The sequence below is a fragment of the Zalophus californianus genome, chromosome 8 (assembly GCF_009762305.2).
Source record: "Zalophus californianus isolate mZalCal1 chromosome 8, mZalCal1.pri.v2, whole genome shotgun sequence".
NCBI classification, from domain to species: Eukaryota; Metazoa; Chordata; class Mammalia; order Carnivora; family Otariidae; genus Zalophus; species Zalophus californianus.
The window spans coordinates 51,021,353-51,034,849 of record NC_045602.1 but is presented as its reverse complement, the minus strand read 5'-3'; the positions used below and the strand labels follow the sequence as shown (position 1 = coordinate 51,034,849).

At 37.1% G+C, this 13,497-nt stretch overlaps 1 protein-coding gene across 7 annotated transcripts in view; it reads right to left on the bottom strand.

Annotated features, from left to right (window-relative positions):
* EXOC6B (exocyst complex component 6B) overlaps positions 1–13,497 on the bottom strand; it is a 610,253-nt gene that overhangs the window by 309,193 nt on the left and 287,563 nt on the right. For all 7 annotated transcript variants that reach the window (XR_003524522.1, XR_003524523.1, XM_027620966.2 and 4 more), the window contains 2 exons: positions 1,933–2,016; positions 1,528–1,574 (listed from right to left, as the gene is read on the bottom strand). Coding sequence is in view for 5 of the 7 variants with exons in the window: in XM_027620966.2 (XP_027476767.1) it covers positions 1,528–1,574; positions 1,933–2,016 (131 nt within the window). In the remaining 2 variants the exon portion in view is untranslated. The remainder of the gene's footprint in view (positions 1–1,527; positions 1,575–1,932; positions 2,017–13,497) is intronic.

The window sequence follows — 13,497 nt, the reverse complement described above, 5'->3', positions numbered from 1 at the left end:
GGAAAAAAGAAAGTACAGTTGTCAGAAATTACAGTTTGACGACTATCTCCAGGGTCTGACAAACATTAAGAGCTGCCATCAAATTCAGAGTTAATAGTCATTTTTTTCTTAAAGAAAGCTACTTGGTGTCATACACAAGAAAATCACATTCCTAGGACTTAGAATTTTGTCCGATCACTTTACAGAAATTAAGAGTCACGTTTCTATTAAATGTGAACCACACTACATCAAAAACTAATGATGTAATGTATGGTGATTAACATAACATAATAAAATAAAATTAAAAAAAAAAAAAAAAGGAAGCAGAGGATAGAGTGAGAAAGCGGCCGCCTGCAAGCCAGTAAGAGAGGCCTCAGAAAACCAAACCTGCTGACATCCTGATCTTGGACTTCTAGCCTCCAGAACTTGAGAAAATAAATTTCCATTGTTTAAGTCAAAAAAAAAAAAAAATGTTAACCATACTGATCAGCAATTTAAAAGGGAAGAAAATGGTTACAGGTAAGGGAGGTTAATTTTACTATATTAAAAATACCAGGCCATTAAGACATTTAAAAAAAAATAACTGATTTTAAAGAGATAATGAAAGCTAAAATACACATTTTTGTAAAAGCCCAACATACAAAATATCAAAATGATTCCCTTTATATGGATTTCCTCATTACAGGGTAGAAAAGGTATCTTACAAAGGTCAAGAAAATGCAAACTTATTTTTTAACACTCTGTTGTAGCTTTATTGTTGTGCATTTACAATGTATCTTTAGCTCCCTTGGCTAGATGTTCATACTAAATAATTCTTTAAATAAGGAATTCTCATGATATATTTTAATCAAAACTATCAGTTACATTGAAAAATCTAAATCTGAAATAAAAAAGAAAATTTCACAGAACAATCCAACTTATTTCCCTTTCTTTTAACTGCAAAGTCATTATTTTGCAATTAGAATAAGCTGCCTATATTTGGGGTGTTTATTTGGCAAATGCAATTCCATATTAGTATGTATACTCTAGATGATGGTGGCAAACTATATAGCCCATGGGACAAATCTGGCCCACTGCCTGTTTTTATAAATATTCTTTTATTGGAACACAGCCACGTTCACTCATTGCTGTATTGTCTATAGCCACTTTCACACTGCAACAACAGAGCTGAATAGTTGTGACAGAAACCGTAGGGCCTGCGAAGCCTAAAATACTTTACTATCTGGCCCTTTTAGAAAAAGTTTGTCAACTTTTGCTGATTATTTGGTTCCCTCTTACCAAGAATAGAGAAACAAAACATCAGGTGTAATAAAAGTACAATTCAAAGTTTTTCTCCCTTTATCCACCAAAACTACTCTCCAACAATATAATGCTAAAACCAATAAGACATTCCTTTAAAATTATCAGAAAGTCAAAAATAAATCTTAAGAATTTAAAAGAAAAAGAGAAAAAAAATCTCCCAAGGAAAACTTATTTTTCCAAGTCTCACGAGTCTAGGTATTAAAAGTGTATAAATTTAAATACATACACACACATATATATACCTACCCTACAATTTGATTAAAATACTTCCTGTAGCCATCTAAAGTTTCATGCTGCAACAAAGCAAAGAAGAAAAAAGTTATTCTATTTTGATACATTAAGACAAAGTTAAAATCAGTTACTTAATTTCTTAAGGCTCAGTTACCAAGACTCAGGTGAATATAACAATAGTACCCTACCTTATAGGGTTATAATGAGGGGATGAACTGAGATCATTCATCCCAGTACCTAAAACAATGCCTGACACATAGCAATCAATAGATGTTAGTTGCTATTTTCTTACTGTCACATCCACCAAAAATGATCTCAGAGCGACAGTTTAAAAAAAAAAAATAGTACATATGCAAAATAATGAACAGCTGCCAGAGAAGAAAAGTGAAAATTTGAGAAAAGTTAAGTTGGTGATCCTACCATGTTAGATGGAGGCTGGAGCACCAAACGGGCCTGTTTTCGCCTCTGTTTTCGGTAATAATTCTCAAATGTTTCCCGGGCACCCTGTAAATAAACAAAAGGAAATGGGTTGACGCAATCTGACCAATTATTCTACTATTTTGTGGGAAAAGAGAAGCTTCCAGGTCTGGAAGTGAGGCAACCCCACATTTCTCAAAATCTGCTATTTTGACAATGATAATAATCATAGAAAAAATAAAAACAACTATTACCATTTATTGAACCCTACTTACAAATCCCATAAGAATGGATACAAAAGATTCTTAACAGGACACTACCAGAACTCAACCACCAACACACCAAAGCTGGTTGCTGAATCAACTATCACAAATTCACAAGAATGAAGACAAACCAACATTCTCAAAAGAGCAGTTGAGCAAATGTTCTTTAAAAACCTCACAGAACATTCCAGAAGAAAAATGTTCAGAATGAAAATCAGTCCCAAATGAATCATGAGCAAAGGGCCAGGGGGAGGGAGGAAAGAGGCAGAAGTGGAGAACAATACATCAGTCTTCCCAGCTAGCACATAATCAAGCACAGGATTAACACCAAAAAAGAAGAAACAAAGCCCTGGAAATTCTTGGTGCACAGTTTCTTAAATTGAAAGGTGCTCCAGAGAACAAGAGCTGGCTCATGAGCTTTGTAACTGGGTTGAATCCCATCCTCTCAAAATTCACGTCCTTCCTGGGACGTCATAATGGGATCTTATTTAGAAATACGGTCACTGCAGGTGTACTTAAATTAAGATGCAGTCACACTAGAGTAGGGCGACCCTTAATCCGATATAACTGGTGTCCTTAAAAGAAAAGACAAAGAGATAGACGCACAGAGAGAATATTCTGTGACAACACTGGCAGAGCCCAGAATCACGCAGTTGCAAGCCAAGGACACCAAGGATTGCTGGCCACCGCCAGAAGCTGGGGAGAGGCAAGGAAGGATGCCACCCAGAGTCTCAGAGGGAGGATGGCCTTCTGACACCTGCTTTTGGATTTCTAGTCTCCAAACCTAGGACCCAATAATTTCTGCTGTGCACCCAACCTGCGATACTTTGTTACAGCAGCCCTAGGAAACTAATAGAACTCAAAGCTTTTAAAACATGATGCTTCCCCCCCCCCGCCCCGCCCCGGGGCACCCGGGTGGCTCAGTCGGTTAAATGTCTGCCTTCAGCTCAGGACATGATCCCAGAGTCCTGGGATCGGGCCCTGATCTCCCTCTCCCTCTGCTGCTGTTCCGCTTTCTTGTGCTCTCTCTCCATCAAACAAATAAATAAAATCTTTAAAAAAAATGATGCCCCCCCATGACTAAATTCTACTCCGAATCCAAGACTTTTCTAAATAAATAAGAGTAGAAATGGAGAGACAGCATGCGCGGTGGTTAAGAGCACTGATTTTGGAACCAGATGATGATGATTTCATTCAAATCGCAAGTCTGCTCCTTTCTAGCTGTGTAACTCATATGACCAGCTGTATAACTTTCACTGATTTACCTTCCACCATTTAACTATTCGGCTTTCACTAACAGATGTGCTATGGTGTTCTCATCTGTAGAGATGCCACCCTATCATTGTCATGAGGATTCAGATGAGTTATAAAGCTTTTAGAACAGTGTCTGATAAATAATCACCGCTATGCATGTGCTTATTGTTTTAAAAACGAGATGAAATAAATCAATGATGGAAATGAAAGCCTTGCCCATGCGAAAAAGTGTAAACTCTATGTAATACCGAAGTTGAGTTTCCTTCACCTTCCCAAAAGTCTGAAGAATCCTATTCAACATGACTTATCTGTTAGATCCCTAAACCGGAGAAGCTGATTTAAGGTACTAAATCACACTAAATAGCATAAGCTCAGGGGTTGGCAAACGTTTCCTCTAAAGGGCAGGACAGTAAATATTTCAGGCTTGGTGAGCTATACGGTCTCTGTCGCCACTACTCACCTCTGCTGTTGAAATACAAAAGGAGCCACAGACAGTACACATGTGAGTGTGGCTGTGTTCCAATAAAACGTTATTTGTGGAAACTGAAATTAGAATTTCATATAATTTTCATCTGTCATGAAATATTCTTTTTTTATTTTTCAACAGTTTAAAAATGTAAAAGCCATTTTGAGTTCACAGGTCACATCAAAGCAAGCAGCAGGGTGGCCATGGGCCATGGTTTGTTGACCCCTGGTGTAGCTTAAAAACAAAGGTTTTAAAATGCTAACGTGATTATAACTGTAGACACCTGAGTTTTTCCTGCTATAAAATGAAATCAAACATTAAGACAGTTATTTCAAGGCTTGCTTATTTCTTAGTCCATAAGTTAATGAGGTAGCAAATGATTCTATTTAAGAAATAAGAAGTGGAAACTGCCTGTTGGTTTGTTAAAGTTATTCCCCACTTGTCACCATTTCACAGCATAGTGGTATTATTAAATGTCAATTACATTCTGTACACACTAAGGGCTTTTCATTTTAAAGTTAACAACCCTAAAGGCCCTTTATTATTCTTGTGTGACATTACATATTCAACATGCTTTGGAGCCAAGATACACTTAGCTGAGAATTTAGGGAAAGTCTTCTCTCAAATTAGACCATTGTATAATAATTTAATTATTTGTTATAAAAGATAGAAATTATACAAGATGAAATTCTAGATAAAAACCTATCATAGACCTCTACTTAGTTCTAAACTAGATACAGTTTTGCCTTTCAATACTCATTCGATAAAATAAAAACACAAGAAAAGACCAATTTATCTAGTAATTCTGGCTTCTCTATTTACAAAAATGAGTTAGATTTTCCCTAGTGGCTGCTAAATAAATTCACCTCTGAGTATTCTATTTCTTCTACCACTTTTGTCAACTCAATACTTACAGGTAGAATTTAAAGTAGATGCCTGACCAGTCCGGCCGGGTGCCTGTCTTTTCACAAACAGATCAACAGATGAACTATAAAAGTTTGCCACTTCAGTTTCAAGCTCCTCTAATCATTAATATTAATTTTAAAAAACCCACCTCAAAAGCCAGTGAAAGTATAAGCAAATAGATACAAATAACAGACCAGTGAAAAGTTGTTTTCATTTTATGCCATTAGTATTACACTGGTCCAAAGGCTTTGTAATAATTAATTAACACACATAACATCACAGAAAAACAAGTCACTTTTTGTACATAAAATGCTTACCATACAATAAAGAACATCACTGAATTTATAGTCTATGGTGGAAAACTAGCAATTAAATGAACAAAAAATACCACAGAATCCTATGGATTGGAGTGTGTGTGTGTGTGTGTGTGTGTGTGTGTGTGTGTGTGTAGTAGGTAGGAGGAATGTCAGAGAAAGCCTCCCAGAAAAAAAAAAATGCCATTTATATTCATAGTTGAAGAATGAGTCAGAATAAACCACATAAAAAGAAAGGGAAAAATAGTTCTTGTAGAGACACAGAGGTTCATGCATCCCATGAAATGAAATTCTTCATGATGGAACCTTCAGAATGTAAGAGAAAGGAATGACAAGAAGTAAAGGCTAGAGGACTTTATAAATTTTGTTAAGATATTTGCACTTCAACTCTAGAGACAATCAGAGTTTTAGACATTTGTAAGTTGTAATGTACTGAGCAGAATGAAGAAAGGGAACATTAGATACAAAAGGATCAGTCTGAACCTGACATATATTTACGAGGTACAAGCTGATGATTGATTGGACATTGGTGGTAAAGGACAGAAAAGACAGCAAGCTAACTTGAGGTTTCTAACCTGGATAACTGGTTTGACAGTGGTGTCATTTAATGAGAAAGAAAACGTAAGAGCAGGGATATATAGTCGATTATTATTCATGGATTCCATATTTGCAAATGTGCCTACTTGCCAAAATTTATTTGTAACCTCAAAATCAACACTCAGATAAGTACAGAGTGTTGAAAAATTTGAGCAGCGCCCAATGCACATGTTCCCAGCTGAGGTCAAACAAGGCAACCCTCCGTCTCCTTTCTTCAGTTCTCATACTAGAAACAATTATCCTTTTCACAGTCATCCAGTGCCTCATTCTATGCATTTTTGTGCTTTTTAAAAATTGAGATATAATTGACATATGACATTATATTATTTTCAGGTGTACAACATAATGTTTTAATATTTATATATATCTTGCAAAATGAACATCACCATAAATCTAGTTAACACCTATCACCACATACAATTTTTTTCCCTTGGGTTGAGAACTTTTAAGAGCTACTCTCTTAGAAAACTTCAATTATCCAATAAAGTATTATTAGCTATGGTCACCATACTGTATATTATATCCCCAGGACTTATTTTGTAACTGAAAGACTATTCCTTTTCATCACCTTCACCCAACTCCACCATCCCCCACTTTTGGCAACCACCGATCTCTCTATGAGTTCAGTTGGGTTTTTTGTTTATTTGTTTAGATCTCATATATAAGTGAGATCATAGAGTATTTGTCTGTGTCTGGCATATTTCACTGAGCAGAATGACCTGAAGGTCCAGCCATGTTGTCATAAATGGCAAGATTTCATTCTTTTTTATAGTTGAATAATACTCCTTTGTATATACAGATCCCACATGTTCTTTATCCATTCATCAATGAACACTTAGGCTGTTTCTCTATCTTGGCTATTGTAAATAATGCCACAATGAACATAGGAGTGCACATACTTTTTCAGTTAGTGTTTTCATTTCCTTCAAATAAATACCCAGAAATGAAATTGCTGGAACATACAGTAGTTCGATTTGTAATTTTTTGAGAAACCTCCACACTGTTTTCCATAGTGTTTACACCAATTTCCATTCCCACCAACACGCAACAAGGGTTCCACTTTCTCAACATCCTCACCAACACTTGTTATTTCTTGTCTTTTTGATAATAGTCATTCTAACAGCTGTGAGGTGATTATCTCATTGTGGTTCTGATTTGCATTTCCTTGAGGATTAGTGATGTTGAGCATCTTTTCATGTACCCGTTGGCTACCTGTACGTCTTGCATTTTTGTGCTCCTTGTTGATTTTTCTATTTAAAATGGCCCCCACACATAGTACTGAAGTGCTGTCTAGTGTTCCTAAGACTTGACACTTGCAAGAAGACAAGATGTGCCTTACAGAGAAAATACATTTAGATAAGCTTTGTTTGGGCATGAATTATAGTGCTGCTGGCCATGAATTCGATGTTAATGAGCCAACAATATATATTAAATAAGGTATCTTTAAAGAGAAATACACACAAAACAGGGTTATGAATTGATTGGCTGATGAAATGTTGTAAGCAGAAGTTCGCAGTAACGTAACCCCGTACTTCCCCAGCAGCAATGGTTCAGTATTCATTAACTCAGTGTTTACAGTGATCTTATAAAATATATCAGTAACAAGAACTGATTGTACATGAGGAGACTGGTGATAATGACCTCTGTAACGAACATGTTTAGTTTGTGACTTCTAAGTGCTAAGTGTTCAGGAGCAGGTATATTTGGGTCCAGGTCAGGTGAAAGGGCTAAGCTAAAGACAATAGTTTTCAGAATCAAGAATCATTGGCAGATGAACCATGAGAGACTGTAGACTCTGAGAAACAAACTGAGGGTTCTAGAGGGGAGGGGGTTGGCCTGGTGATGGGTATTGGGGGGTGCACATATTGAATGGAGCACTGATTGTTGTGCGCGAGCAATGAATCATGGAACACTACATCAAAAACTAATGATGTATGGTGATTAACATAACATAATAAAACAAAATAAATAAAAATAAATAAATTTTAAAAAAAGAATGATTGGCAGAAAGATGGTAATCTAAGCCTAGGAAAAAATGAGATAATCTAAGAAATATCTGTAGAATTTAAGTACAAAAGGACCTAGCACAAAAACCCTCAGTGACAACAATTAGGAAATGTCTCTTTCCTATAATTAAAATATAACTTTAAATGTCACCTACTTAGAGAAGATTTTTCCACTACTCAATTTAAAATGGAAAGTTTTGCTGGGGCACCTGGGTGGCTCAGTCGGTTAAGCGGCCAACTCTTGGTTTCTGCTAGGGTCATGATCTTAGGTTTATGAGATCCAGCCCCAGGTTGTCCCCCCAACCCACCTCAGGCTCTGCATTCTGCACTCAGCATGGAGTCTGCATGGGATTCTTTCCCTCTTCCTCTCCTCCCCCGACTCCCACGGGTGCGCTTGCTCTCTCCCTCTCTCTGAGATAAATAAAATCTTTTTCAAAGAAAAGGAAAGTTTTGCCTAACACATAGCCCTCTTTTAATTCTTTGCATAGCACAATCTCCATCTGACATTATGTTATTGTTTATTGTCTGTCTCCTCTCATTAGCATGCAAGCTCCCCAAGAACAATGCCTGGTGTAAATGGCACTCAATATACATTTGTTTGAATAAATGATTAAAAGGATTTAAAAAATATTAATCAATATTTTCTTTCAAGGCTCCATTTTTATGTTTACTCTTTACCTGCTAAATTGCAATAATCATTTCTTTGTAATTTTTCCTATTCATCTCATCCTGCTGTTGTTCTACCTCCATTTATTCTTTTAAGATTTTTGTTCTTAGACATTTCTCCAAAGAAGACATCCAAATGGCCAACAGGCACATGAAAAAGTGCTCAACATCGCTCGGCATCAGGGAAATCCAAATCAAAACCTCAATGAGATACCACCTCACACCCGTCAGAATGGCTAAAATTAACAAGTCAGGGAACGACAGATGTTGGCGGGGATGTGGAGAAAGGGGAACCCTCCTACACTGTTGGTGGGAATGCAAGCTGGTGCAACCACTCTGGAAAACAGTATGGAGGTTCCTCAAACAGTTGAAATTAGAGCTACCGTTCGATCCAGCAATTGCACTACTGGGTGTTTACCACAAAGATACAAATGTAGGGACCCGAAGGGGTACATGTACCCCAATGTTTATAGCAGCAATGTCCACCACAGCCAAACTGTGGAAAGAGCCAAGATGCCCATCGACAGATGAATGGATAAAGAAGATGTGGTATATATACACAATGGAATATTATGCAGCCATCAAAAGGAATGAGATCTTGCCATTTGCAACGACGTGGATGGAACTGGAGGGTGTTATGCTGAGTGAAATAAGTCAATCAGAGAAAGACATGTATCACATGACCTCACTGATATGAGGAATTCTTAATCTCAGGAAAGAAACTGAGTGTTACTGGAGTGGTTGGGGGTGGGAGGGATGGGGTGGCTGGGTGATAGACACTGGGGAGGGTATGTGCTACGGTGAGCGCTGTGAATTGTGCAAGACTGTTGAATCACAGTTCTGTACTTCTGAAACAAATAACGCAACATATTTTAAGAAAAAAGAAAAAGAAGAAGATAACAGGAGAGGAAGAAAAGGGGAGTATGTCAGAGGGGGAGACGAACCATGAGAGATGATGGACTCTGAAAAACAAACTGAGGGTTCTAGAGGGGAGGGGGGTAGGGGGATGGGTTAGCCTGGTGATGGGTATTGAGGAGGGCACGTTCTGCATGGAGCACTGGGTGTTATGAACAAACAATGAATCATGGAACACTGCACCAAAAACTAATGATGTAATATATGGTGATTAACATAACAATAAAAAATTTAAAAAAAAAAAAAGATTTTTGTTCTTGTTTCATAGAAGTTATGCCTACTTCGTGCCAAATAATTTCCTAAAATTTCCTTTTGGCTCCTGTAGAAAATCATTCTTAGAATTATGTTTCCTCTGAATTTTTAGGATGATGTACTTTGTCCCATTTTATTCAAGATGTTTTTGCAGATCTCACATTTTGTTTTGTATTGTTTCATTTTCTCAATTGCTCTGTTTTGAACAATAGGAGCTCTTTCTGGACCAGTACTTTCTTCCAGGCTTCTCTTCATTCACCAACCATCTGGCTATAGATCTAATACCTTTATGGAAGCAGCAATTCATAGCAGGTTGTGATGTGCCCAGGTCCAAAGCTGTTTCATAGTAAATCCACAAACCGATTCCAGTGTCTAGCAAGCAACTGGCCTACTAAGCTCACATAAAATATGGCCGAACGTTCTCCTACCACACAGTTCCCAATGTTTAACTCTCTGAACCTAAGTGAATGAAAACCACAATAATACAGCCTTCCTATCTCTGTGCTCTTATGCAGCACTATTGAGTGTTCTCTAGCACCGGATAAACTGGGCTGCCATCGAAGGTCCACTTTCCCCCTCACCCCACACTCTGGCAGCCTTATAAAGGAGAATCTATATAGTACAGGGGTAGACAACTAATATATTCATCAATTCGGGACTGTATTTTCAAACCAGATGACCCAGAGTGAAAAAGCATAAAGTATCTTTGGACTTTTAAGGTTTGCTCTGTGTATGGCAGCAAAACACACATCACTCAACAACTAGGTTTCTGGATCCATTCAATCAGACTTAATGTTGGAGAAAATTTTATTCAAATTCAGACAATGTAATGTTAATTATAAGTCTTCCTTAACAATGGTGTTGTAATTTTTTAGACTTTTATGCATCTAAGGAATTTTAGTGGAAGTAAAGCTTAGAAACTAAGTAAGACTTTGCTTAATTTTTTTTTCTGTTAAGTGTATATATTCCACCTGAAATTTAACTGAAATACACGAGTTTATATTATTATAAAAAATTCTCCACAACAAATTTCTTCTCACTCACTTGCAGAGCAACTACATAAAAAGAGCTAAATGATCACAGAACATATTCTATTTTTACTTAGTGCTAAAACAAGAGAAAGAAATATTCCCCAAGTTCTACTGACCTCTTCTTCAATTCACTAGGTGATTTCTTTTCTAAATTCGTATTTAATTTAGGGGCGCCTGGGTGGCTCAGTCATTAAGTGTCTGTCTGCCTTTGGCTCAGGTCATGATCCCAGGGTCCTGGGATCGAGCCCCACATTGGGCTCCCTGCTCCGCAGGAAGCCTGCTTCTCCCTCTCCCACTCCCCCCTGCTTGTGTTCCCTCTCTCACTGTGTCTCTCTCTGTCAAATAAATAAATAAAATCTTTAAATGAAAAAAATAAATTTGTATTTAATTTAAATATTATATCACATCCTATGATAAACTTGGAGGAGGGTGCTAATGGTCAAATGCCCCAAAAGCCATTGCCAATTTCTTAATTAATCCTAGCACTGGGAATTAACTAGGACATAACCCACTTCTCTTCAGCTATGCTGAAAACAGTTATTTGGTTGTTTTATGTTTGTTTTATCTTTTGCTTTTTTAATATTGTCTCTTTTTAAATTATTAACTACAAAAGTAGAATATGTGACTTTTAGAAAAATCAGACAATAAAGATAAGGCAAGGAAAGAAAATAAAAGTCATTCATAACCCCATCGCCTGGAGAGAACTACTATTTACTTTTTGGTGTGCTCCCTGACAGACGTTTTCCTATCCTAAATAGATATTTCACATACTCACATATGTACATACACACACCTATATAGGATCATATTGTGCATACTTTTTTCACTCTTTTCATTTTGCATTCAAAAATCTTTTCTCAAACATCATAAGTTAGTATGATCCATTCTTATTGCACAATACTGTGCCAACTTTCTTTCTTCAAACACATGCTATAAATTGTCATCATACAAATGCTGGAACTAACATGGGCTTTCAATAAATGTTTAAAAATAAAAATAGAAATACAAGTGATAACTTTGAATTCCCCATGTGTCTAGGCACTTGTCTGGATATAAACACAGGAAACACAGTATTGCCACTCGGTGTAGGCAAATGAGTGAGACTTTTTGTTTTTGTCTGTAAAAGTGGTAAGACTTATTGGTAACAAAGCTCAAACTCAAATTTTAGCTGCTGTCAGTTTATACATGTACACCAGTAATCAAATAAGTCAGGATCATGTGATCCTTACTCTTGACCAGGGGAAAAGGGAAGACCAGATGAAAGACCTTTCCGTGGGTTTCTTTTTCTTCATAAAAGGTGCCGATGTATACCACGGGCACAGACACCCTGAACTTATACAATTACTGAGCCCCATGCCGCCAAACATTAGTGGCATCTACAAGTCTAGTTTTGTGGAAGAAAAAGTAAAACTTATGGTGGAACAATACTATTTCATATGGACAATATGTCTAAACAACAGACAAAAGAGGACAGACCCATCTTCATTAAATAGTTACTGTGCCATTATTTGGGAAAACAGCTCTTCATCAAGTGGGCCTTTCCTGGTAGAGAATGCTATGGGGTCTACTAGAGAGTGGGCTGAGTCCTTCTCATCCATCACAATAACTGAAAATTAACCATTGGATTAAGAAGCAGCAAAGGACAAGTAGACAAAGAACAAGGGAGGGAAATGGAAGGAGGGAAGCACACACCATTGTTCTTCCGGCTTTGCCTACAGGAAGCAATATTTCCATTTGGTCTTGGGCAAAGCCTGTAATTTCACCACCCTGACTGCAGCTGGAGAACTCCCTTTCAACTGTCCCGGCATCCAAGTGAAGACAGGTTTATTCAGAGTTTTAAAAAAACCAAAAACCTGAAAGGGCCATTTTAATTTGCTTCCATGTGAAAAGGGGAGCACTTTTCATAGGGCCCCATAATGATGTTCAGCGGGATATTACACTTCGCCATATGGCTAATTTGCACAGCAGGCCCGAAGCAGGGTTTTCTTTCATTAGAACTGCCCTAAAGATCAGACTACAGAAACATGTGTAAAGAACAAACCCAAGATGCCCCCTATTGCTTAAATCTAGAAACATTCGATTCCCAGATGTAAAAGCCCATTCAGAGAGTTTCCATGGCAAGGTCATTCAAGAGTCGCAGAGGTGGTATGTGTCACAGCCCCATTTACGTATATTAGGGCTTTGAAAATGTCTAAAATTCAAAAGCCACAAAATTGTCAAAACACCTCAAAACCCCCCCACCACTATATACAGAGGTACAATAATAGCTCTGGTAGATAATTTATTATTACAAAACAAAACAAAACAAAAACATTACTTTTTGAATGCCTGAATTCTTGATATCATTCATTAGCTTACAAAATAAATCTACATAAACTTTTGACCCTTTTTGAAGAGAGCAAAGGCAGTCTGACGTTCTAACAGAGTCCTGTTTATTTTTAAGATGGCCCTTATAACTTATGTTTGTCTTGGCATTTCCTCCTTCTGCCATATCCCAAGCCTGAGCCATAGAAAAGAACATCCCCTCCGGGAATGACAGAGTCTGCAGGATTTAAAAAAGAGAAAGAAAGAAATCTGATGTCTAATGATTATGGAGTAGTTGAGTCTATGCTTTTGAAGAAAGTAAACATTATGATTAACAATCTTGGGCTTTGTAATTAGCTTCCCCCTTCCAAGAGAGAGTGTTAATTTATTAAATATTTTAACAAAGAGTCTTTTATTATCAGATTCAGTTTGGCTGGCTCCTTTCATAGCATTACCAATTACAACCAATAAAGCTTTAATTGATGACTACTTTTTATAACCTTTGACCCAAGATGATAAACAGTTGTACCTTAGAAGCGAAAGGGTAAACCTCAAAGGGAACGGTGTCTTAATCATGCTTAGCAAACTAAACTG